At 39.6% G+C, this 27,300-nt stretch overlaps 1 protein-coding gene across 4 annotated transcripts in view; it reads left to right on the forward strand.

The window, feature by feature from the left end:
- MAPKBP1 (mitogen-activated protein kinase binding protein 1) overlaps positions 1-27,300 on the forward strand; it is a 253,694-nt gene that overhangs the window by 213,920 nt on the left and 12,474 nt on the right. For 3 of the 4 annotated variants that reach the window (XM_077464526.1, XM_077464529.1, XM_077464527.1), the window contains 11 exons: positions 1,523-1,634; positions 2,149-2,212; positions 2,400-2,522; positions 3,320-3,414; positions 3,650-3,717; positions 5,397-5,600; positions 5,950-6,107; positions 10,939-11,063; positions 13,399-13,578; positions 17,118-17,199; positions 26,502-26,782. In XM_077464526.1, coding sequence (XP_077320652.1) covers positions 1,523-1,634; positions 2,149-2,212; positions 2,400-2,522; positions 3,320-3,414; positions 3,650-3,717; positions 5,397-5,600; positions 5,950-6,107; positions 10,939-11,063; positions 13,399-13,578; positions 17,118-17,199; positions 26,502-26,782 — 1,492 coding nt within the window. The remainder of the gene's footprint in view (positions 1-1,522; positions 1,635-2,148; positions 2,213-2,399; positions 2,523-3,319; positions 3,415-3,649; positions 3,718-5,396; positions 5,601-5,949; positions 6,108-10,938; positions 11,064-13,398; positions 13,579-17,117; positions 17,200-26,501; positions 26,783-27,300) is intronic. The other variant, XM_077464528.1, reaches the window with a different exon arrangement.

Consider the following 27,300-nt stretch of genomic DNA (forward strand, 5'->3'; position numbering starts at 1 on the left):
GACATTAAAGCACAGTCAGCAAACTGGACACCGATCTGAAGGGAAATTCAAGCTCTAGTAATGATTTGTTTCCATGATAGCTGTGCTTTGCATGCAGTGTGCATGTGTACGTTGTTTGCTCTCTTTTCTTTCTTCTTTTCTTTCTTTCTCTTTCTTTCTTTCTCTTTCTTTCTTTCTTTTTCTCCCTCTCTCATCACCCCCCTTCTCTCACCCCCTCTCTCCCCCATATCTCTCTCCTCACCCCCCCCCCCCCCCCATCTCTCTCTCCTCTCCTCTCCTCTCTTCTCTCTCTCTCCCCTTTCTCCATCCATCTCTGTCTTATTACTGTCTCTGGTGCTTTTTCATCTTGGTCACTCACACTCTTTATTTGGAATTTTTAGTGTTGTTCTGTTGAAAAGGGGGGAACTGAGATTAAGCAGTCAGGAACCTAATATTCATCTGCCTCTATGATGTTTAGTATTTGTTACATGCAGCAAACAAAATATTTTACTTCTATAAGAGCTATATCAAAGCATTCCATGACCAGCACATACATTTATCTTAATGAAAACCTGTGAAAGGAGAGATATAGGTGCTCACTTTTCCTCTCAATAGCCGGCTCTATGGCTGGCAGGAGTTTATTCTTATTTATTTTTACTCTCTCAGATTCACTTTAAGCTTAGTTTTAGATTCCACCCCTGGAATAATTGACCAAAGAATCATTTTGACTACCACTGACACGGTCAAGTTGGAATGTTGTGTTCCCTCAATATAGGGATAAAATGACAGCTGTCTCATTGTGATTTTATCACTTTCACGGTCAGCATTTGGTCGACTTTTTTCTTAACTCTCCCCAAATCTTTTTTGTTCTTTGCCGCACAATTTATTTAAGTTGCAGTTGTCACTTTGCACCTCCGTAATACATATTACCCTATATTACAATATGTGTTTAACAGGCTGGCTGACTCACTTATGATCTAGTAGTTCTGTAGTGGACTGAATAAGGTTCCTCGGAATAAGTAAGAGGCCTTGCCCCTGCACCATGCAAAGCTATTCATTTGGTTTCTGTTATTTAATTTTGTTAATACATTGTTATTTTTTTTTGTGCCCCTAGCTATAAGAAGCCAGCACAAGGGCTTTTTATGGTCCTGAGTGGTTATGTTCTCCAGTCCCTAAATAGCTTTCCTTACCAGGGTGGCGGTCATTCTTGTAGGTACACCACATCTCCAAAGGCTGAAGATTTTTTTACCGTCATGCATTCTATGAACACACAGAAGTTAATTTCTTTGATCTGAGAACAAAATGTTACTTTGTTTATAATTATCTGAGATGTTTTTTTTTTTTTCAGCTGTGAGAGAACTCTCTGCACTTGTTAGATAGGATTGGGAAATGCTGTTTTCATGATCAGGAAGGAAAAAGAATCGCAATTTTGATTCTTAACGATTAATCCTGCAGCTCTAGTTTTTATTTTTTATTTTTTTTTTTTTATTCAGCTCTAGTTTTTAGCTGGTGTTTTTAACTGAAATCTTCTAAATTCCTCCAGGTTCAGACTGACCCATCTGGACTTTACATTGCTACTAGCTGTTCAGACAAAAATTTATCAATCTTTGACTTCTATACCGGGGAATGTGTGGCCACCATGTTTGGACATTCAGGTAATAACATTTTCATTTTTTTTTTTTTTAAAGAAGTTTTTATTAAGATTTTGTAAGCGTACAGTATCAAAAACAATAACAATAACAGATGTGTATAAATGAAGAAAATTACAATATTGTTTGTTACATAAAACAGTCGACAATCGCGTATGGCATGCAGCAAGTAATTCTAACCAAGACTATGAGGTCATGCTTTAAGGCATATATCTGTAGGCTTTGTCTACTTAATATTTTCATATATTTAACCTCTTCCTACCTACAGTCTGTATATAAATGTCATCATAGTACAGATAAATGAAAAATTTCCTCTTTTTAGAGCCACCAGCTGATACCTTTTGCATGGCTGATAGTTCTCAATCCGAGCTGTCATTGATGAGTGGGAAATCATTCTTAAATCTGCTTAAAAATATAAAATGCAGAGCTGCTTTAATTATCCATTTTTTATTTTAACTTGAATAATAAACCTGTAATGCGTGCAATTATTTAAACTAAGCTGTTTATAATTGTTTTACAGAGGTTGTGACTGGAATGAAATTCACCAATGACTGCAAGCACCTTATATCTGTGTCTGGAGACAGGTATGGAGGTCTTTGGGATTACATAGTGCCTTTGTACATATGGTCTTTTAGTTGGAACCTTTTGTATTTGGGGCCCCAAAAAAAGACATGTTGACCCTTGGGGCCATTGTTTTGAAAAGCACTGGCATAAATTAGAGGCATGCTTTTACTTTGTCACTTAAAGCCCGTTAATGTTTTATTTCTGCAGCTGCATTTTCATTTGGCGCCTCAGCTCTGAGATGACCATCCGTATGCGCCAAAGACTGCCTGAAATGAGACAGCGGGGAAAGGTGGTAGAGAAAGCAACACCCCACAAGTCAACTAATGCACGGTATGGGACAGGAACTGGAAAATTTGCTACTTTATGATTTTATACTTGAATGTTTATGTTGGCTTGCACTCCTATTCTGATTTTCCAATTTTTTTTTCAATTTTCAAGTAAAATGAAAATGATCAGTTTGTCCTAATTGCAGGTTAGTTCCCAATTTTTATCCCTAGGAGCAAAAGCTATGTTCACCTTATTAAAAAATAATAATAATAAATGCACTTCTTTTTGCAGGTAAAAAAAAAAGCGCATTTATTATTATTTTTTTTGTATTATTTTTTACACTGGAGCTTGTAAAGCATTGTACCTACGATCTACTGAAACCAGGATTCTGCAGACTCTCAGTACACTAGCTGCTTGTACCTCCGATACAGGCAGGCAGTTACTGATTTACAAGAAGAATCAATGCACTACTAGGACGCTCACCAGTGCACCCACAGTTCATTAAGAACTATTAGCCATCAGCTGCAATAGACAATGGTACTTGTAGGTCATTCACAGAACTCTTCGAATGACATGGGCAGAGCTCTGCATGGCCATGCTGTTTTTAATTTGTGTCAATAGGGGTGACACTCAGTGCTCTGGTTTGAGACAAGTACACACGATAGAATGATATGCTTTGTTCATATTTAATGTCAGAGGTTTCCAACAACTTTAAAGCAGACTTAGAGCAAACCTTTCAATGATCTCTTTATGTCCTTTCTGACATTCTTAGTATGTTTTTAACTTTTGCTGTAGATATAGTACATCCTCTAGTCCTAGTCTAGATGTGTTGAGTAAGCAAAGTCTTTTTATATTACCAGAAGGGAGACCATTGCAGTGATGTGTCCAATTCCGGCACTGTCATCTGACAGTGACAAAGAAGGAATTGATGAAGGAAGCGACGAGGAGATCACAAGTAAGGCAATGATTTAATTTAGTTGGACCATGTCGTGTTAAGTTTTCCTTGTTGTTTTTTATTAATTTATTTTTTTTGCCTGCTAACATACACTAAGGATTTAATAGCATCCAGTGTCTTGAAATCTAAAAATTATCGTTTTTGATTATGTGGAGAAAGGTTAAATTGTCTCCGTATACAATGTTTGAGACTTGTATATTTTTTATTTTTTTTAATTATTTGTTTAATGTTTTAGATTTGGATAAGCCCCCAAATATTGCTGACTCATTTGAAAGAAGTGGATCTTACTGGGAAATGAAGAGGGTAAGTCTCCATACTCTGTTAGCCAGTAATTAAGTAGTAGATATAGAGTGGACGAATTGGGCTTATTGTACTGATAGCTTGTTCTATTAGAATGTATCAGAGTGTGTTCGATTGGAGTGATCAGACGCACGCATGTGGGAAAGGCAACAAAACGTATGCTGGTTGTCACTGGAGTTGATTTACTAAAGGAATAAACTGTACACAAAGCACATGAATAAATTCAGTTTTATTGCTCTCGTGCTCCCTCCCTCTCATGCTTCCTCCCTCTTGCCCTCTGCTTCTTTCTGCCCTCCCTCCTGCCTTTCTCTATACTATGGGATGATTTGCTAAAACTGGAGAGGGCAAAATCTGGTTTAGCTTCACATAGAAACCAATCAGTTTCCAGGTTCTTTTGTCAAAGTTTTATTGAACAAGCTGAAGTTAGAAGCTAGTTGCACCAGATTTTATACAGAGCTGCACCAGATTTTGCACGCTCCCGTTTTAGTAAATCAACCCCTATGTCTCAATGTATAAGCAGCCAGAGGCAGGGTTTTTGTCTCGTTATGTCAAAGTTGCCCCTTAATTGTTATGGTAAAGATCAAGCAGCAAGAGAAGTATAGATCTATAGAATAAATAAAGCAGAAGCAGGGAGATGCTCGTACTTCTGCTCCCCAGGTACAGCGTCTTCTCAAGCAAGCCCTCATGAGAACAGTGAGCAGCATAGTAGTGACATTACCGAATCTCGTTCTAATTTAGTATATGTTCTGTCGAAGCTAGAACAACAGCAAATCTCACTCCTAATTGCATGAGACTAGTAGTCAGAGGCAGCAGTGCCAATATGATGTCACACTGCAGAGATACACCTATGAAGCTAGCGAACACAAGTGCCTAAGCACAATCTCATGCCAGGAAATGCACTTATTTTTTTTCCCTGTGGAATTCGATACAAAAGTACAATTTTCCGAGCACTGCCTATGCAAAACTAACCTTTTTAAATGTTCTCTATAAGGTGGCAAATATAATTACCTTGATTTAGTTCTTGCAACTCCAGGGATTACATTACTTTTTAAAAACAAATACTGGCTTAAATCCCACAAAGTGTTTAAGCCTCATCTCTTTTATTTAACATTTACATTTTTATTGAGTGTCGGGAATATGCGTTCTGATGCACAGGCGCTGCACTGCCCTGCCCTGCCCCTTCTCTCTGCTATTCATTGACAGAACACATATTTTGTTAATAAAGACAAAGCCTTCCATGATTGGACAAGAGGAAGGAAAGGATAGGCAAAGCAACTGAAAACGTCACAAAGTGGCATACACCTCGTTGGACTTAACCTCCTAATAATTCAGCACATTTAAAAATGCTACAACTCTCTTTTAATACAAAAAAAAAGTCTAGCTTGATACAGATTGGCATTGTAAGTCAATGATCTACCAAGACATGTAGATCCTTCTCATTTTTGACTACCCTAGCTGTACTTCTCTAGATTGATTGTATGTTGTGTATGTTATATTGTACTTCTAGAGAATGTTTGTTTCTTTTATGGCTGGATATAATGACAGTATATATTTTAACGGTTTCATTTTTTTTTTATGGTGATTTTGTAATACACAAAAGTAATACTGATGTCTTTAAATACAAATCAGCAAAATTTGCTAAGTGCTTGAAAGTTGCTAGTAATTTTATTTTGTATCTCAAGGAGAAGGAGGCTTGCATTGCCCAGCGTTCAGACTCTCTTGAAAAGACGCGTAGACAACGTGTCCGCTGGTCCCAGCCTGGAAACCTTGAAATGACAGTGAAGTCGATGCTTGATCTCCGCCAGCTTGAGTCTTTCTCTCCATCTGATGACCACCTAGGACACCACGAGGAACAGGGGACAAAGTTACTCGAGTCAAATGCACAGGCTAGTATGATGAGAAATGTGCACAGGTGTTTCACGCCTATAATAGTGCTGTGTATGTACATAGTAGGCAAGCTATCTTTAAAATGCCCTCGGTGGAAACTTTATATCATGTACTGGCAGTTTATTAAGTGGGAGGAGGAGGGAAAGTCCTCTTTATATGGCAAATTAGTATTAAATGCATAATTGTATAAAAAGAAGCTTTCACATACAGAAAGAAAATACTGCAGCTCTAGAGCTAAATTGGTTACCAGGGAAAAGCGAGAGAGCGAATCTTCCCAATGAGGACATTTTACAGTTTTTTTCTAAGTTTTTTTTTTTTTTTTTTTTTTTTTTTTTTATGCTGTTGCAGGACCCATTTGTTCCTCATTGTGGCCCTGCCCGTCCCCGTGTTATTCGGTTAATGTCATGTGAGGATGGAGTTTTCAAACAGGAATTGGATACACCAGAGGGCAAAGAATGTGTCATCTACCCTGATGCAGGGGAAGAGCAGGCTCTGGATACTTGCAGGTAACTTTATAAAACTTTGTTTGCAACCAGTTAGATTATTTTCTCCTTCCATGCAGTAGTGGTGCTCTGAAATTAAAATTCTCGAAACCGAAAATTCAGGATTTACTTTGCTGAAAACCAAAACTGAATTGGCCATTTTAATATATATATATATATATATATATATATATATATATATATATATATATATATATATATATATATATATATATATATATATATATATAATTGCATTATATTTGACTTTTAAATTAATATGATTAATTTTAATTAATATGAATTTACTTTTGGCCATTATCGTCACGATAACCCTATTTTTGCTTATTAACAGCACTGATAAAGCCTATTTTCGACTATTATCAGCGCCGATAACTCTATTTTTGGGTGATAATTTTTGGCCTTTTGGCTTTTTTTCTCTAGCCAAAACACCAACAACCCAGTTTTTGGCAGATAATTTTCGGCAGCCGATATATCGGTGCATCCCTACCATGCAGCCTTTCTCTTTTCTTTTAAAATAGGCTTAGTTTCGGTTGTTTTCTGAACAGCAGGCTAAATCTGTATTTCTGCTGAAAGCAGGACTGGGAATTTTGAACTAGTTATGTCTGTGAACCAATAAACAGAACCAGAAGTACCAGACATGACTTCAGTAATGCAGACACACTTTCCATAGGGAAAAGACTGCTCACAAGCCAGTCCTGCATGGTGATAGTGCCCTCCACAGACTGTCAGGTGAACACTTCAACTGTAAATCTATTTGTGCTTAAAAGAGAAAAACTCTGGCTGCGGTGCACAACTGTTACATAGTATGCGTTGAATGATAACATTATACACACTTTGAGGACAAAAAAATAAATAAAAAAACAAAGTTGTAAATGTTAACTACCTGATTTACTTCAGCCTATTTACAGTTAGTCCCCTACTTACGAACTTTCAAGTTGCGAACTATGAAAGTTACAAACATGCGCTTGCATGTCCAATCATGTGGGTTAGTTCACATTTCTGGCATACATTCTTATGCGTGCGTCCTGTCTACAAGTGGTTGTGCTTCTGTGTACTTTACTGAATACACTACTGTATCTTTAGTTCAACCTCTTTGTCCATGTATTTGTGTGAAATGTGTTATAAACCTATTACAGTAATTTGTTGGTCACTTTGTTGGACTTGCAAACAAGCTCTCGGAATGGAACTTGTTCATATGTAGGGGTCTGTAATTGATTTTCTTCTCATACCTAAAAAATAGGGTATGCCCATACTTGGACACAAGACCTTTCATGGTGGAGCAGTGTGTGCAATTAGCCAAAAGCTACCATCTGGGCTGTCGTGGATGGCATTTTTCCATGTATTATTCTGCCACCTAGTGGGAGTGTTTAGAATGAGGATATGGAGCACACTGGTGCAAATGTAGCACAAAATTCAATGTATTGCTATGATGCAATGAAATTGCACATTTTTGGTCTACACTAAAATTGCGTATGTACACTGATAGCATTGTGAATTTAATGCACAATCGCTATGAAAAAATTTAATCGATTGCGAATCTGAGTGGCCCCAAAACAAAAATACTATAATCAACAATCTATATCGTAAAACGTTACAGCAGTTTAAAATTAGAATTTACTTGGCAAATTGTAAAATGTAGTAAGACCTTGGATTGGGGGCATAATTTGTTCCAGAAACATGCATGTAATCCAAAGCACTTGTATATCAAAGCAAATTTCCCCATAAGAAATAATGGAATCTCAGATGATTTGTTCCACAACCATTTATTTACAGGTCTCTCAGTTTATAGTCCATACAAAAAAATTATAGCAATGTGATTGAGGTTGTGTAACCATAAAATGTCCATCCTCCAATGGCAGCCTCCATAAGGAGATTAGAAGCAAAATCCAGAAGGAGCTACAGAGTATAAAAGAGAAGAGGAGCCCCTAAGTGTAGCAAAATATGGTTACATTTAATAAAGGTCCAACATTTAACAACTCACATGGCTGATGATTAAAAGAGGCACATCTAAGTAGGCATCTGGGGTAAAGCTGTCCATGTAGACCGTCCTCTGCACCACTGGCTCTCACCGCTGTCAGTCTGCAATGGTGATCGGGAAGACTACCCTGCAGTAGAGTGATCTGAAAGCGAGGATTGAAGTGCTCGTGAGAGTGCAGCGTGGAATAGATGACGTCGATAGCAGTGCGGAGGATGGTCTATGTGGACAGCTTTACCCCAGATGCCTGCATACTTGGATTTGCCTGTTTTAATCATCAACCATGTGAGTTTCTAAATGTTGTACCTTCATTAAATGTAACCATATTGCTACATTGTATATCAAGACATTTCATGTATATCAAGTCAAAATGTGTTAAAAAATTTTGCTTGTCTTGCAAAACGCTCTCAAACCAAGGTTTTACTGTACCAGTTTTTTGAATGTACAGTATATGTTTACAGGGCTTAAGTTCTTCAATAGTTCTCCTCCAAGGAGTGCACCCACATCCCATTAACTAGAATAAAAAACCACCAAAGAAGGGGGCTTTTAACTCCACTTTTTACATGAACACATTATAAAAAATATATTTAATCTTTATTTGCTTCACATATAAAAACTTTATAAGCTATGAGTACAGTATTCTTGGTGTTCCAATACTGTGTGCTTTATATTAACTTGCAAATCACATGTCCTCTATTTGATGGTTCCTAAACATCAGCCTAAGTTAGCTTATGGCTGTACAGTATCACAATATGCATAGTCAACACTTCTCAACTATGCTGATGGAGGTACTTCTTAACACGTGTCCCAGGCCAGCTGGCTGCCTTCTTAAGGTTCGATTCACATCTATGTATTTTGTGAGTGGTGCATTCTACAGTGAATTTTTCTGTGTGATTTTGCACTTGCAATTTTGCAGCGATTTGCGCTTTTTTTTTTTTTTTTTTTTATCAATTTGTTGGGCAGAATAAAAAACACAAATTAAGGCAAAATCGCACTACAAACTCTTCTGTAGCTTCTTCATTAAAATCTGTGGAATCATTTTGCATTTGAAGTCCCTGACCCTTTCCAAAAATGCAGAGGCTGAAAAAAATCATAGATGGGAACATGTTCTATAGGAAACCACATTAAATGGACTGTCCTGTGTTTCTGCAAAAAGCACCAAAGAACGCATAGGTGTGAAACGAGCCTAAGGAGAGTTACAGACAAGCGTTTTGGACAGCACAAATGTTACAGCAACACATCATAACATTTTTTAAATTGAGATCCATGGCCATGTCTCCATCCACCAAAACATAGACCAAGACCAAAATCAGCTGGCTGAGTGTCAGCATTTCAGGACAAAACTTGGAGGTTTATATCTGCCTAATTTATGTGGCCCTCATCCTCCTACTTTTTGTGAATGGTGATGTGCACGCCAATCTGACTGACATTTTAAATAGTTTACGAAATGTTGCTGCAGCATGCTGTACAAAATACTTATCTCTGTACTCTTCATGAAGAGCTCCAGAACAACCAGGAAACACGTTGAGAAGTTCTCCATCAACCAAGATGATAAAGATTGGCTTTATGTATATTGTGGTACTGTACAGCCATAGGCCAAGCCATAGCCAAGTTGATAAAGGTTTTATCTTTATATTGTGGTACTGTACATCCAGGCTAACTAAGGTTAGCATTTCAGAATTACAGTATCTCACAAAAGCGAGTACACCCCTCACATTTTTGTGTGACAACACTGAAGAAATTACAGTTTGCTACAATGTAAAGTAGTGAGTGTACAGCTTGTATAACAGTGTAAATTTGCCTGTCCCCTCAAAATACAGTAGGTGACCGCGATATTGTGTCAATGTCGCCGCTGTTATCAGTGAGATTTGACACCTGCGAGCCCGTCACGGGGCCCTTAGGTCTGTTATGGATTTTAAGGGGAACCCCCCGAAAAACGGTGTGGCCCCCCCCCCCAAATCCATGCCACACCCTTATCCGGGCACACAGCCCAGTGGTCTTTCATTCAGTGTATATTAATTTTGGCACCGATCACCTGAGATGTGCAGTTAGTGTACTGCTAGCTATGATGGTGAAAATGTTGCACTCTTCCAAGCCACTTGGGAATGACGCGATTGGATATACCCTGGCTGGAGGTAAATCTAGATCACATAATGGTGTTAAAGTGTTATAAAAAATCTACAATGTTCACTGTCTGCCCCTCTATTAGAACCTGGCATACCACACTATGCAAGTCATTTTTAAAAAAGAGCGTTTTAAACACCTATTTTGAGCTATCTTGGGGCCAGTCACATGACTCGTGGCTGCTTTACAGCTCAGAGACAGGGCTACTGTGGAAGGCCACGTGATCTCCCCAGCTGATGTCTAAGGGAGATATTTGCCTCTCCCGCAGAAGCCATGTATCAGAGTTGTAAACCGGCCGGGAGTCATAGCTCTAACTAGGTATTTACAACGCTCGTTTTTAGAAATTACTTACATAGCCTGGTATGCCAGGCTCTAAGGCTTGATTCACACCTATGCATTTTTAGTGCTTTTTGAATTTTGCAGATTTGCTCTTCCATAGGAAACCATGGTAAATGAACTGTAGTGCAAATCTGCAAAATGCAAAAAAGCACTAAAAATGCATAGGTGTGAATCAAGCCTAATAGAGGGGCTTGGCAATATTCTATAAATTTGACTTAACAAACACTTTAATACACTTTACCTTGCAGTGTGCTATACAAAGTCTTGGCTGCTTATCTGTGACATTGTCAATTTAGTATTTTTTATTTTTCATACACTCTGCTGTACAGGTACTATGCTTTGTATATATGTACTCCTTGTGCAGTTATGTACTGATTTTGTTTTGTTTTTTAGTGAATTTAGGATAAGAGGTTTGCCTCTTGAAGGTTATGATGTACAAGAGAAGCACAGTCCAGATAGTGCATGTTCTGTAGATTACAGTAGCAGCCGCCTGTCTAGCCCCGATCACCCCAATGAAGGTCAGTAGTGGCTTTATGTAAGTGGTTAAGTTTACAGATTGTTTCAGAAAGAAAAACCCTTATGTGATTAGGCTGTGGTGGAACAGCCATTCTCTGAAAAGGCTTAGTTTCACTAACCAAGAACTATACAATCTATGGGTCAGTGTTACTAATGCCTTAGAATTGAAATATAGCAGACATATGAAGGAAAAGCTGCACAGGTATTTTCCTTTTAGATCATTTCAGAGCATACCAGCACTCAAAACTATTGCAACAAAACATCATATTGTTTTTGTGAATTATGGTGTAAAGATTTACTTTGCCCCATAGCACTCGTATAAAAAGCCTGCAATCTATTCTTGCCACACAAAATTTGCTGTTGGTCAAACTGGCATTGAGTAGTGTGGAGGAGCAGGTCTTTTATAGACAACACAAGTGCCATCAATAAGAGTGTGCAGGGAGGCAAGGAGAAATTAGATTTTTAAAATGAATGATGGAAAGGTAAGTCATTGTACACATCCTCCATCACACCACAATGGACAAATTTGGGTGAAGGTTTTTCTCAATTTATATAATGTATACCTAGTATATAATACATTTTATTTAATAGGAGAACCTATTTCTGGAAGGTGTGTGCAATTTTCTTTGCTTTGTTTACCAATCATTGCAGAACAGTTTGTCTTCTCTTCCTTACTGATCCTTTACGTGTCTCAGAATTTGCTCGTCAGTCCAATGTTGTAATAGCATGGGCCTTCACCAAAACTATTGTACTGGAGCATTCTTGAAGTGATCAGGTTTTCAACTGACCATACACGTGAACAAGATTCCCAACCTAGCTTATTCTCAAACCTGAGTACTGCTTTTGACCAGATCTAAATGATCCCAACATTTGGAGCTCCTGATAAATTTCTACTTTGGAATGAAGCAATCTGTGCACAGTAAAAAACAAAAATGGGCAGATAGTCATTTTTTCCCCCGGGAATTTCCTACATGAAAAGGAGACTTCATGATACACATGGTCTAATATAATCCATAGACACATTTAAAAGCAAATATATGTAATTTACTACATTAGGACAAAAGTCAACAAATTACCCCAAGTCCATCATTATGTCCGTCTCCCAACATCACCATTTAGGGTTAAATTTTTTGATAAAGAAATCCTTAAAGTGATACCGAAGCCTTTTTTTTTTTGTTTCAGCCCCCACCCCCACACCTGTATATGTGTCAGCCCCCCCCCCCCCACACCTATATATATGTCAGCCCCCCCTCACACCTATATATATGTCAGCCCCCCTCACACCTGTATATATGCCAGCCCCCCCTCACACCTGTATTTATGCCAGCCCCCCCCCCCCCCCACTATCTATTCAGCCCCCTTCCCACTTGTATATACCCTCCCTCACACCTGTATATATGCCAGCCCTCCCTCACACCTGTATACATGCAAGCCCCCACATATACACTAATATGTAAACACACATGCCTCTGGCCCCTCCCTGTACACAAACAGCCTTCCTTTCCTTCCCAGCCCCTACTTGTAAAGGAAATTCTCCTACCTTGTCCCAGCTCGTTTTCCCAAAGCTGACATGTTGTTGCTGACACAATACAGGCAGCTCACACGATGGGTGCACATTAACATAGTAGCCAGAGGTGGCAGTAAAGAGCTCGATGTCTGAGCTCAATGACACAGAGAGCAGCAGAAGCTGCAAGATCGCTTCACGACCTCCCTTCACTCGTCCTGCCTTCTTCTGGCTCGGACGAGCCCCTCAGATCCGGGGCCCTTTACAGTTGTATCAGCTGTAACCTCCGGATGGCAGCCCTGTGGAGAGGTATAACATTTTCCTCCACACCTGAAACTACCATAAATACTACTGTTTCTTGGAGCTACAGTGGTAGATTGAGGCAATGGGAAACATGGGTTGGGAAAGTATTGGCTGTTTGACTTCTTTAAAGCATACCTATTATATTGCTTGGTATGGGCAAAATACAGGTTCCCTTTAAAATCTTGCTAGCGTTTGACTGGCATTAATTGTGTGGAATATATTTAGGGGATCAGAAAATGTAGCCATTTTGAGCTGTAGGTAAAGTAATGTTTTGTGAAATGGCAAAAATTCTGATTTTTGAAAAATAATATCTTGCAATAGTTAACTCATTTAATGTGACTAATAAAACATAATGTTGCGCCTATAGAATTGTGCACCTTAGTGAATCGACCTGTTTGTATGCTCACCATGCTTGCACTAGTCAATAGAAGATCTGGAGTCCTCCATTTCAGAATTTATTATCATACCATTCTGCATTCCAATTCTTGCCACTTACTGTGCTGTTTTATTTCACTTCTGGTGCTGAGAAGATTCGGAAAGCACAGAGCCCCTGAGTGTAGATGGGAACTCGTCAGATCTAGAAGAGCAAGCAGAGGTTGAGGAGCTGGACACCCCCTGCCTGGTTTTAGATGGTGATATCCCACAGACACCCGATCAGGAAATGTTCCTCAAACAGCACTTTGGAAATCTGTCCACCAACACTGGCCCAGGTTGTTTTGAATTCCCAGCTAAATTTTTTTTCTGTTGTAGTCCTGTGTGTGATACTAATCATTCTTTAATGAGATGGAGAATTCCAGCATGTACATTAGAGTGTCACGGAAACTGGTTTGCAAAGTGTTTTAAAGAGAACCCGTAAAGAATGTACATATTTAATCCATATATTCGCTCAGGTTTACCTTGCAGGGATGGGTATGTACTGTTATTTAACAGCATTCTCTCCCTGTCTAAGCATAATGTAATTCCAGTGTAAGTGCCCAATGGAGACTAATTGGAGCTTAGGGCTGATTGACTCATGCACACATACAAAAAAACTTATAGGCATCATGCACACTTACAGCAAAACTTTTATATTGGCCTCATGCACACGTGCGGTTTGTGGCCTAAAATCTGTGATAGTGCTAATTCCATGCTTTTTTACCCCCATCTAGAGAGTTGCATGTGGCATGTACAGCCAGACTAAGATGTGAATAGCTGAATGTGGCAGTACTTGAGTATATATGTTTTCATGCATTGGCATAAACACAGACATGCGTATATGATGTATTCCTCAAATGCAGAATTTCTAGATTCAGGCAATACATCATTGACAGACATTGAAAGATTAGCAGGCCTGGAAAGGGTAGGCCCTGGGAAGAAACCCAGTTAGGTAAATGAGTATCTGGCTACATGGTGATTATAGGCCTCGTGCACACGTACAGTTTGTGGCCTAATAACTGCGGTAACGCAAAATCTAAGCTTATCTTTTTCACACACTCAGGGAGACGCATGTGGCAAGTACAACCAGACTAAGCCCTTGTACACACGGTCGGAGATTCCGACGGAATGTGTCCGATCGGACAGTTTTGTCGGATATTCCAACTGTGTGTGGTCTCCATCGGACTGTTTCCGTCGGGGTATCCAACGGACCAAGTTTTCCAACTTGTTGGTTAAATTTTCCGTCAAAATGCTCCAATCGGACATACTCCGATCATGTATAGAGAATTCCAATCGGACAAAGTGCCACGCAGTGCTCAGATCAAATTCCTACACCAAAGCTATTGGCTACTAGCGTGAACATAGTCCCGTCGTAACCAAATAACGTCATCACGTCGGATTTTCCGACAACTTTGTCCGACCGTGTGTATGCAACAGTTTCGGACAAAATCCGACGGATTTGGTTGTCGGAATCTCCGACCGTGTGTACAAGGGCTTAGACATGAATGGCTGAATGCAGCAGTACTTGGGTATAAGCAGATGCTTTCATGCATTGGTGTAAACCCAGACATGCACGTATGACGTATTCCTCAAATGCAGAATTTCTGCATTCAGGTTATAAATCAAAGGTTCATGCATAAAAGAATCTGCTTATAACAGAGTATGGCCGCTTACAGGCATTCACTTTCATAGCCAGCTGTACACATCGCCTGCAACTTCCTGGTTGGGGGAAAAAAAAGCTTGAATTTTATGCTACAGCAGATTTTAAGCCTCAAACCATCTGTGTGCATGAGAACAAAGTTTGCTTTAATATCAAACTGACAGCACATTTGTTACAATTTTCAAGCACCTGTGTTAGCATTGAGCTCATGAAGGAGGTAGGATTACCTTACAGCCTTACATTCAGCCTGACCCTTCTGCAACGACAGTGAGAAAATATAAGTAAATAATCAAAATCAAGTAACACCTAAGGGATAAGGCTGCACTATTGTGTCCATTCAATTTTGGAGATTCAGATTATTACAAATGCTAATTGGTGGCATGGTTCTCTTTAAATATATTTTAGCTAACATCGGACAGCTTTATAAAATCTGCAAGAGGTTATTCACATGGTCAGAGACAGCAAATCAGATTCCAGATGTCATTATTTATATAGATTTGAAAATCAAAGGATATGATGCACCATTTTGGGTTGCAAACTTTTCACAGTTCAGCTCCAGTATTCTAGTATTTGTATTGTATGCCTTTCTTCTGTCCCTGCACCAGTCTCACATTGCCTGCTCCTGTGTGTGTTCCTCTGCACTTGACTGTTACTACACTTTCTCTCCTGGCATCCATCACTCCTCCAGTGAATGATAACCATATGTGTGAATCCTCTGTTCTAATCACAAGCTATTACAAGGATTGCCATTGCTGCTGTATGGGTTTGTGAATGTGAGCATATGTTCTCTTCCTTCTGATGTCTTCTATCATATACCATGGGGAGATGTTGGGATGAAGAAACTGCAGGTTTAAAAAATAAAAAAAACTGATTCCTCCATCCACACAAACACGGGGCTACACTGTTGATTGGCTGCAGCCACTGAATGATGAAACATTTTTTCAGCATGTCTTTTTGACAGAGGTAGCTTGAACAAATAACTTCTGCTGAGCAGAGGAGCCCCACAGCCTTATCAAAATTCGGCTTCCAAATTTTAATTGGTGTATTGCCAGCATTAGTGTAGCTCATAGTCTTTTGTCAAGGTCTTTAGGGTTCCAGTATTCAAACACACACACATTTATGGTGCAGACAACTATGGCTGCCAGGTCTATGGAGACCTAAGGGTTGATTTACCAAGGCTGGAGAGTGTAAAATCTGGTGCAGCTGCGCATGGTAGCCAATCGACTTCTAATTTCAGCTTTTTCATTAAGACCCCTTTCACACTGAAGGCACCTTTTAGACATTTTAGCGCTAAAAATAGCGCCTGAAAAGCACCTCTCATGCCTCCCTAGTGTGAAAGCCAGAGTGCTTTCACATTGGGGCAGTGCGCTTGCAGGACCAAAAAAAAAGTCCTACAAGCATCGTCTTTGGGGCAGTGCGGGAACGGTGTATATACTGCTCCTAAACTGCCCCTGCCATTGAAATCAATGTGCAGCGTTGCCAAAGCGCCTGCAAAGTGCTTCGGCAGCGGCGCTTTGTGGGCACTTTTAACACCATGTTAACCCCTTCTGTGGGGTTAAAAGTGCCCACTCATGCCCGTACAGCACCGGTAAAGCGCTGCTAAAACTATCGGCACTTTACTGCTAATGCAGCCCGCGCTTCCAGTGAAAAGCCCTCTTAAGGTTTGGCAATAAAACCTGGAAGCTGGTTTCTATGCAGAGCTGCACCAGTCTTAGTAAATCAACCCCTAGTCCACTGTTAGGGATGGAAAGGTTCAGGGGGACAGCAGTCTGCAGTCTATTTATTTTTTTGGGATACATACCAAACAGCTGCAGTGCCTTAAACGCTGCCTTTTTTTAACTGTGGCATAACAGAACTGGGGACCAAGAAGGTAATCCACTTATTTTCACAAACCCAGTAAAATACCATATTTCTGATTATATCAAATACTAATTTATAGTTCTAATCTGAGTTTTTAAATATTCAGTTTTTACCATTTTATGGTACATAAATTATTATTCAGGTTCAATCCAGATTTACTTATCTATGATAAGCAATAAAAAGTTACATTCCAAACGTGAACAGTTTTTCATGCTTAACGAGTTTCAAAAGTGTCTGGTATTTACAGGTTTTTAAACAGGCTGCCATTTAAAAACTGGTTTGTATGGTTAGTGACTTTCTGATTTATGTTCACAGAGGAACCAGTCTTGACTATGAGAACAGAAAATGCCAGCATCTCATCACGGTTTTTAGCTATGGCCCAGATACCAGCTGTCAGGTTTGTATTTTTGTCTCTTATACTTAGATCCATTTTGGTGTATGTGAGAAAGGAAGTAAAATAATTCATAGAAAGGCTTATTTTGTCATTTAAATTTTATTTGATTTTCCATTAAAAAAAAAAACACAAGGATAACAAAGTGGGAGGGCAATGACAAAAGGAAAAAGAAAAATATCTTACAAGTACAAAACAAGCCTCCAGCACAATATGTCAAAACATGCACACGCAACACAGATTTCCTTAGTATTCCTATCTATCACCCTTTGTCCTACCTACCCACCTTCCTTATCCTTCCTATCTTCCCTCCCCCCCCCCCCCCGCTTTCCCTTAAATATATCCTAAACTCCCTCCCCCCATCCCCCCCCTATTTGTTGGCCCTTCCTCCTCAATTTATTCCTTTAATACCCGAATGTAGGTTTCAGTCCTTTTAAAGATTCTCCATTTTTTCCATACAGCCCAATATTTGTTCATTTGGTTGTTCTCCATTTTAATCAAATTTTCCATATTATTAATGTATTCAATTCTCCGCACCCACTCTTTAATGGTGGGTTTTTTAACTTGTGTCCAATTAACCGGAATCAAAGCTTTTGCTGCATTTAGCAAAAGAATTACCAGGGTATTAATTTTTTTATTTTTTCCTTTATTATTTTCCAATTGTAATTTACCACTTATATCTTCTACTCCATAGAACAAACATTTCAGCGGGCTGTATGGAATTTTTTCTCCGGTTATTCTTTCTATATAGGCTAAAATCTCCTGCCAATAAAGCTTTATTTCTGGGCATTCCCACCAGATATGAAGTGCTGTTCCTGGTAATTTACACTACCTCCAGCAGTACTTAGATCTCGATGGATCTATTTTGTGTAATCTAACGGGAGTTATCTGCCATCTCATCATGCACTTATAGTTAACCTCTCTAGACATTATATCAGATACCTGGCTATATACTGACGCCATCATCTCCTCCACTTTGATACCCAAGTCCGCTTCCCATTTTCCTATTGCTGGTATGCTATCTTGTGTCTCAATTTCCGATAGGCAATCCTACACTCTAGACATACAGTGTTTTACGTTTTCTTTAGAATTACATAATTTTTCTATAGATGTTAAAGAATTCTCGTCTCTTATGGGTTTTGGAATTGAACCGACAAGATGTTGAATCTGTACATACTCCCATTCCTTTAAATTTTTCCATCTATACTTCTCAATTATTTCTTGTTTTAACATCAAACTGCCCCATGAAATTATATCTTTTAATTGTATATTTTCCATTTGTTTACCTAATTGGGTACCATTTCCTGGAATGAAAAAATCTGTGCCCGCTAGTGGAATTAGTGGGGAATTATAAACCCATTTCTTTTTCCGATATAGTGCGTCCCATATTTTTAGTGTTATCGTGATTTCGTGTGCCTTATTTGTGCCCTTTCTAAATCTAAATTTTGGCGGAATCCAGATAATTTTTTTTAATTGTGTGCCAGTTAGTAACTCTTCCATTTTTACCCATTTTTTTTTCAGTGTGAGTATTTGCCCATTCCACCATTCTTGCCAACGTGATTGCGGTGTAATATCTATAAATATCTGGCAAGGCCATCCCCCATTTTTTTTTTTTCTAGTTAATATATTATAATTTATCCTCGATTTTTTATTTTTTTATTTTGCCAAATAAATTTTAAGAAAAGTGTTTTTATTATTTAAAAAAAACTATGTGGAATATGGATTGGGAGCATTTGGAGTTTGTAGGTCATTTTCAGTAACACCACCATTTTTAACAGATTCATTCTACCTGTCCATGAGATTTGTCACGTTTTCATTTTTCCTAACACTGTTTTAATGTCATTTAATAATGGGATAAAATTCGCGTGGTACAAGTCCTGGGCCGTCTTGGTGATTTTTATACCTAGGTACATAATTTCTTTTTTTTTCCCATGTAAAAGGATATTCTTGCTGTAATGCCTTCTCTTCCTTATTATCCAATCCTATATTTAATATAACCGTTTTAATAGGGTTTATTTTAAAGTTAGAAAGCACCCCGTACTCTTTTATTTCTTTTATTAAACTAGGCATGGATATTCTTGGTTTCGTTATGTAAAGGAGTATGTCGTCCGCGTACGCCGCCACTTTGTGCTCTTCTTCACCCCATTTAACCCCGCTTATATTTACATTATTTCGAATCTTTGACAAGAATGGTTCCAAGGCGATTACGTAAAGCAGGGGCGAAAGTGGACAACCCTGCCTTGTCCCATTTAACATTTCGAACGCGGACGACATACTCCCATTTACTCCCACTCTGGCTGTTGGTTGTGTATATAGATTATTAATCCACTTCAACATCTTTGGGCCTAAACCCATGTTCCGGAGGGTTTCTGTTATAAAACACCAGTCGATTCTATCGAATGCCTTTTCGGCATCGATAGAAATCAATATCATTGGGGTTTTCTTTTCCCTATCTTTATCCATAAGAAGGAGGGTCCTCAGACTGTTATCTCGTCCCTCCCTGCCTGGGATAAATCCTACCTGGTCCCCATTTATTAATTTCGGCATCAAGTTTTTTATTCTTGTTGCTAAAAGCTTTGCGTATAACTTAGTATCTACGTTCAACAAGGCTATTGGGCGGTAGCTGGAGCAGATGGAATCATCCTTACCCGGTTTTGGTATAACTGTTATGTTTGCCAATAAGGCCTCTTTCCTCATACTCTCGTCTTCACCCAAACTATTCCAAAACTTACATAATTCGGGAACTAATTGATGTTTAAATTTCTTATAATACCTAATTGTGAAACCATCCGGGCCTGGACTTTTCCCATTTGGGGTTTTTTTTATTGCTTTATATATTTCTTCTGGTCTAATTGGCTCCTCTAAACTTATAACGCTGTCTTCTGGTATTTTCGGTAGATCTACTTCACTAAGGTATTGCTGAATTTTCTTTTTCCTTTGCTCCTTTTGTGCCCCTGATTCTTTACTTCTTATTGAATAAAGGGTATTATAATATGTTTTAAAGGCCTCTGCGATCTCTGACGATCTAAATTTAACTTCACCATGTTCATCTTTAATTTTCTCAATATAATTTAAAGCTTTTTTTTTCCCGGGCTATTCTTGCTAAATATTTCCCCGACTTATTTGCCCACAGATATCTTTCTTTAGCTACATTCTTATACACTCTTCTCTGTTTTTGCTCTATCAATTCATGTAATTGTGCACGTTTCTGGATGATCTCCTTGTATATCTCTTTATCTAAATGTCTTTTATGTTTTTGTTCTAACTCATAGAGTGCTTTTTTTAATTTTTCGTATCTTTCTTCGCTTTCTTTTTTTTTTCCCCGATCCTATACTAATTAACTTCCCTCGAATTAGCGCTTTATGAGCTTCCCATAAGGTGGCCCTGGAGACTTCTGTGGTGTCATTTATTTTAAAATATTGTTCTATTTCTGTTTTTATAATACTCTCGACATCTTCCATCTCAATCAACGCCTCATTTAGTCTCCAGGCCCCCCTTACGGGCTCTTTTTCGTTCATCCTGATTTTAGCTATCACTGGGGCATGATCCAATATCGTAATATTACCTATCTGTACATTTACCAACATTTCCAATGAGTCATGGTCTAAAATTATATAATCCAGTCTAGCATAAGTGTCATGAACCAGGGAATAATATGTATAGTCGATTTCCATTGGGTTGCATGCTCTCCATGCATCTACAAACTGTTGTGTGTGGATTTTTTTTTTTAATATTCTATGTTGTTTAATTTCTTGAGGGGAAATAACTGATGTCCCATCAATTTTGGGCCTCATGGTGAAGTTCAAGTCTCCTGCTATGATCACATGGCCCTGTTTATATTTCTCTATTAATTTCAATATACCATTCAAATATTTTTTTGGGGGCCTTATTGGGGCAATAAATGTTAATTAATGTATATTTCTGTCTTAATAAATAACCCTTTAAAAATAAAAACCTCCCTTCCGGGTCCACCTTCATCTCCTCCAGCCTCCACCCAACAGCCCTTGCAAAACCAATAGCTACCCCCCTAGCACCCTTAATCGGGGAATCGGCATAGTACCAGGTAGGATATTTTCCCATATCAATCCGAGTGTTGGAATCTAGGGCTAGATGTGTCTCCTGTAAGAAAAACAATATCCGCCTGATAACCCTCTAATTCTTCAAAAATATAAAACCTTTTCCTTGGAGAATTCATTCCTCTTACATTATATGTTACTATCTTGAGACCTGCCATCGGGTACTTCTCAAATCTTTCTTATCTCTTTTATTGGATTCAGGCCAACCCCCTTTCCCACCCTCCTCCCCCCCCGCCCATACCCAACCCATCCTATGATGTAATTTTTAACCCCTTGGTCAGGGATAATTTCTCCGGAACCTCTTTGTTCCTTATATCCCTATCTCCCAGGGTGGAGTTCTGTTTGGGCGCGTCACCGTCCATCTCGCCTATCACTTACGAGGTGAATACTAAACATGCCCAGAGAACCTCGCTCTCCCCCACACCGCTCCCCTCCCTTCCCCCCCATAATAGAAGGGGGGAGGGCAAGGAGGGAGGGGGGACGCGAGGCGAAAACGACCAGGGGGCGTATTCCCATAATTCCTATAGTTCGGCCTGACGACTACTATCAATATTCCTATCCCTCCCATGCCAGAGAGGGAAAAGGATTCACTCACCCCCTGGCCGTCTCCCCCCCGCCCCCCCCCCCCCTCCCGCCCCCCACTACACCCCCATCACTGGGACCGGGATATCAAATATTTTACAAAATTCTGGTACGTCCTCTATATATCTTAGTCTCTCAGTCCATCCGTTCTTCCTGCCAATAAGGCATGCAGGGAACCCCCAGTTGTACTGCACCCCATTCTCCTTCAGAACTGACAAGAGCGGTTTTAAGACTCTTCTTCTTTTCATGGTGTCTGGAGCTAAATCTTGAAATATCTGTATTTCCTTTCCTTCATATATAATTGGCGTTTTAACGCTTATATTTTTCCAGAGTAGGTTCTTAACCTCTTCTTGCTGGAAACGCACTATTATGTCTCGTGGGATATCTTGCGAAAGTTGTTTTGGTTTTCTTAGGCGGTATAACCTTTCAATATTTATTGGATTAGTTGTTTCTTTATTCATCAATGGATTACATATCCGTTTTATTATTTCTGTTAGATCTTCTTGCTGTTCAGTATCCGGGACACCGCGTATTCTTATGTTTTTCTTTCTTTCCCTATTTTCCTGATCCTCTATTTTGTAGGCTTGCTCTTGTTGACCTTTTTTTAAAGAAATTATTTCAACTTCTAATTTCTTTATTATATTTGCTTCTTTCTCCACTTTTTTTTCCATCTCCTCTACACGATCCAAAACGTGCGCAAGGTTCTTATGCACTCTGAGTGGAGTTTTCCAGTGCTGCAAACATTGAAATTATTTCTATTTTTGTAGGTAATGCTGAGGGATTTTCTTCCTGTAACGAGTGCAACTGTGTGGGCTGTATTTAATCAGTTTCATGGTTCAAATCAACTGACTGATCCATCTCCACTTCCGGCATACTCTCTTGGGCTTGTGGGGAGTTGTTTTGAAGTTGTTTTCTTTCTTTCCCTCCTTTCTTTGTCCTTTTTGTCCTTATTTTCTGCTTGGGAACTTCTTGTTTGCAATTGCTTTTCTTGTTGTTGTGGTTTCTCTACGCCCCCCGTTTGTGTAACAAATTTGTTCATGGGGCCGGGACTCACTACCAGGCTTGTTCCTGTCTTAGGCGTCTTCCCCTTCGTTTTCTGGATTTTTATCCGCTAGACCCCCTAGAGTATTGTGTCACACCTCAGGCTCTATTTGACTACTTATAGTCTATAATATACTTTTGTATATAATTTCATGCCCTGGCACAGGTCTCGTGTATCACTGCGGGACCTGTTATCAAAATGATTTTAAACTGGTTATTTCCTGCAGCATAGGACTAGACTGGTATTTATCAAGCACCTAGTGTCCGCACTCTGTAGACTTTCCTCCTATTAACGGACCATTTATGAGCCATTTACTCTTCAGTAGTGTGTTGCAATACGGTCGTTTATACCGATATTCTTGTTGGACGTATTAACCTGATTGCAGCCATCCTTTGCAAAAGAAAGTGCCATACAAAAAGGAAACAGAAATGAGCACCAATCAAGTGTCTCTTTGCCCCATTCCACGTCCCTCTTATTCACTGTATTAAAATGTAACAGTTAGCCATATAATTAATTTTTCTTGGGTTGCACTGCTGAATTGCTCGCTTCAGAACCCCACAACACAGCACAGTTTTATTGGGGAATCGATATCTATTACCAAACTGTTTTTCCAGCGTTTAAGATGAAGCTATTTATTAGCCTTTAACATTTAGCCATACATTCGAGATAGGAGATAAAGCAAGAGAATTCTCCAGTACATCACTGCTTCTTTCTATTCCACATTAATGCTGTTTTTTCTCTCTCCTCCTCTGTCTGGGATCGCTTTGTAACAGTCTTTCAGGTATATATATATATTCATAATTCCATACCTGCTCCTGTAGTTTTCAGCCTCTGCTCAGGCACACATTCATTACAAAACGAAACGAGGGCTCCTCTTACTACTATCTCCTTCCTTCACCGCCAGAGGGCGCCAGACACCGCCGTTTCATTCCTTTAGTGATCCGCTCGAGACTCCGTGCCTTCACAGTCCGACCTCGTAGCAGGCTCGGCACCGCTCGTCCCGTTCCGTCCGTCACCACGACAACGTTACTCACTTCCACGCAGGGTTTCCGGGAGACAGCGGCACCTTAGGTGTGGTAAGGTATGCGACCCAAGCTTCGGGCACCCTGGGATAAGGAGCAGTGGGGGAGCAGGGAGAGGCTAACGCAGCACCGCCATAGCTACCTTCAAGCCCGGCATTGCTGCAGCATCGAAGCAGCACAGGGGGAGCCGATCCACATCCGCACACCTAGGTGTGGAGACGCACCCTCCCTAGTCTCCTCCCCCTCATCAGGACCAGCTGGACCTTCATAGAAAGGCTTAGACACTGAAAGATTAGCAGGTCCTGAAAGAGTAGGCCATGTTTTAGCACCACCAAGTATGTAGCATTTTTTTCTTGGTAGCAAAAACAAAATTCATGAATGAGTAAATGGCTACATGTTGTTGATTATAGGCCTCGTGCACATGTACAGTTTGTCGCTTAAAATCTACAGTAGCCCAAAATCCAAGCTTTTGTTTTTCCCCCTACCCAGGGAGTCGCAGGTGGCACATACACCCAGACTTAAGTCAGGTTCACATATGTTTGGCCATGGTTTCCAGGCTGGGGTCCAGTGCGTTTCTGTTCACTGGTTCAGATGCGATTCAGGTCCTAATCTTTGCCTGAATTTTCACCTGAACCGGACCCAAAAACGCACCGGAGCCTTTTGGAAAGCACACTGCGGCCGTCCCGGTCACACTCGCATTTCATGTTAATAGAATGCGGTGAAAAATGCACCCAATTCACACATGCAGCAGTACTGTGGTATATGCAGATGCTTTCATTCATTGGTGTAAACACACACATGCGCGTATGATATAATCCTCAAATGCAGAATTTCTGCATCCAGGTAATACATCATACGTGCATGCATGAAAGCATCAGCATATACCAGAGTATAGAGTATGGCTGCTTATAGCTAATCACTTCTGTAGCCAGCTGTACGTATCACCTGCAGCTCTCTGCACAGCCAACGAACACCATAAGTAATTGCTAGTTGTGCGGAAAGCTGCAATACCTGCAGCCCCCAGTGACCTGTCATTATAGTGAATAGGGCCAGTGGCTACAGCAGGAATCTAGTGACAGCAAGCTGGGGATTTTCTTCCCACCCAGCCACATCATTTATTCACAGAGTTCTGTGAATGGGAGAGCTACAAGTACCGACAGCTTTTGCGGCTGTCGACATTTTAGTTTTCAATAAACCACCATGGTGCCATTGAGCACTCTGGTAGTTCATTATCTCTTCCTGTCAGTGTGTAATTGTCTGCTTGTATGTGGTCCACTGACAGCCTGCAGGAGGCCTGCATGACACCCACAATCTGCTGATCATGGGTGCAATGCTTTACATGCTCCTAGTAAAAAAAAAAAAAATGCATGTTTTTATTTTTTTCTACCTGAAAAAAAGATGTGTATGTATTTTTTCTTTTTTAAAGGTGAACTTTAATCCTTTAGTCAGCTCATTGGCTATCTGCCACCCTTAGGGCACTTAAGGATATTAAGAGTAAGAGAAAAAAAAAAGTTTAGAGTAGTTTCAAGAATGCCTCCACCCAAGCCTAATTAACTTTGAAGAGTGATATAAATAAATATAAATGATATTCAGAATCATAATATATATATATATATATATATATATATATATATATATACACACTATATATAATATAGCAATTATTAAAATTATATTTCACGCCTCCATACCTTAAGGTAGAATCTGAATAATTTAGATAATCGCACATCCAGCTATGTCACGCTGGGATCCTCTCATGCCCAGCAAGAGCTCCATGTTTTCTGATGTCATCGTGAGGCCCGCTACTTCTTCTTGGTTCAGTGGGTGGGCCTCTCACTGATAGGCCTGCCCCCTCCTCCTTTTCTGAATGAAAGGCTATGCCTCCTGGGATATGTAACATGCAGATCGCAGTGTGTGCGTCATTCGCCTAAGGCGGCTGACGTGTGTGGGGAGGTTGGGTAGGACGTTGTTGACTAAAAAATAGGTGGTAGCGGAAGAGGGTGAAGGTTTAAGGTCTAGAGTTGTGAACGTCCCAACTGGACCTTCACATCAAGGCTGCAAAGGAAATGTCCTCCAGCAATCTGTTCACATTTCTATTGCCTCTCAGACTATATTGACTCATATGGGTCATTTTTGTCACACCATGACAGGGGTTTTCTGGAGGAACCAAAATGTAAAAAATAATTTCCAGTAAATGTCCTCTTTTTCAAATAAAAAGGTTATTTAGCCCTATAAAGGGAAAAAAAATAAGATTTAAAAATATTAACCACTAACGTGAATACCAGAGTACTGCTGCATTTAGCCATTCATGTCTTAGGCTGGGTTCACATATGTCCGAATTGGATGCATTTCTCGACGCATCCTTTTCGCATTAAATGCGAGTGTGATGGGTTCTTAATGGAGTCGGTTCAGCTGCAGTGGGCTTTCCAAAAGGGTCCTGTTGGTGGTTAATATTTTTAACTTCATTTTTTTTCCCTTTATAGGGCTAAATAACCTTTTTATTTTATTTTTATTTTTTTCATCTGGTCACACAGTTTTGTATTATTATTTGGTTGTAAATTCAATTTTTATTTATTTTTTTCTTAGGAACCAGCCTGGAGTTTGTGCCACAGAAATGTCTGATCAGGAGGTCAGTCCAGACTGTAATAACCAGAACCCATTTCTGTACACGGCACAAGCCAATGGATCTGACTATCAAGCAAGAAATCGCAACATAGCAGATCAAGAAGGTTCAAGCCCTTTTAAACCAACCTATCAGAGAAAGCGGAAACAGCCAGCAGAAATCAAGATGGGAAAAGTAGGGCCGTTTTCCCCGGTGGTGTCAAACATGAGGAAGACACAGTCTGTACATGATCTTGTGCATGAAGGTAAACACCCAAATACAAATGCCTTAAGAAGAATGAGATGTTCTTTCTAAGGTTTTCAACATGTATTGGTTTGCTAAGAAAGAATTGTCAATATGAAAAATAAGGTAAAAATAGGGTAATTTGGTTACATTTCTAATCGCATATGGAGGCATCTTCTACACTATGCTGTAGTAAACTACAAACCAAGTTACTTCCAGATACTTTGCTTTATGTGTATGGTGATAGTAGAAGGGTTGTGAGTCATAAACATCCCTGAACCCAGTGCCCCCTACCACTGATACTCCAAAGTCTAAGGAACTTTTGCTGTCCTCTTCCAGCTCCTCCTGGCAGGGGTTCTAGTCTATCCGTTCATGGAGAATTGATAATACAAATACACCTGGAGGTAATTGCAACCTCAAAGTAGTTTGTATAGAATTTTAAGATTGGGTCTGTAAAACTGGGTGTGGAATACAGTGATTTTTACACATTGCTTCAGCATCGGCTGCCCTTACTTTTAAAAGTATTACAGAACACCTAAA

Source organism: Lithobates pipiens, unplaced genomic scaffold, assembly GCF_037356315.1.
Source record: "Lithobates pipiens isolate NorthernLeopardFrog02 unplaced genomic scaffold, aLitPip1_a1.2 Scaffold_30, whole genome shotgun sequence".
In the NCBI taxonomy this organism is placed as follows: domain Eukaryota; kingdom Metazoa; phylum Chordata; class Amphibia; order Anura; family Ranidae; genus Lithobates; species Lithobates pipiens.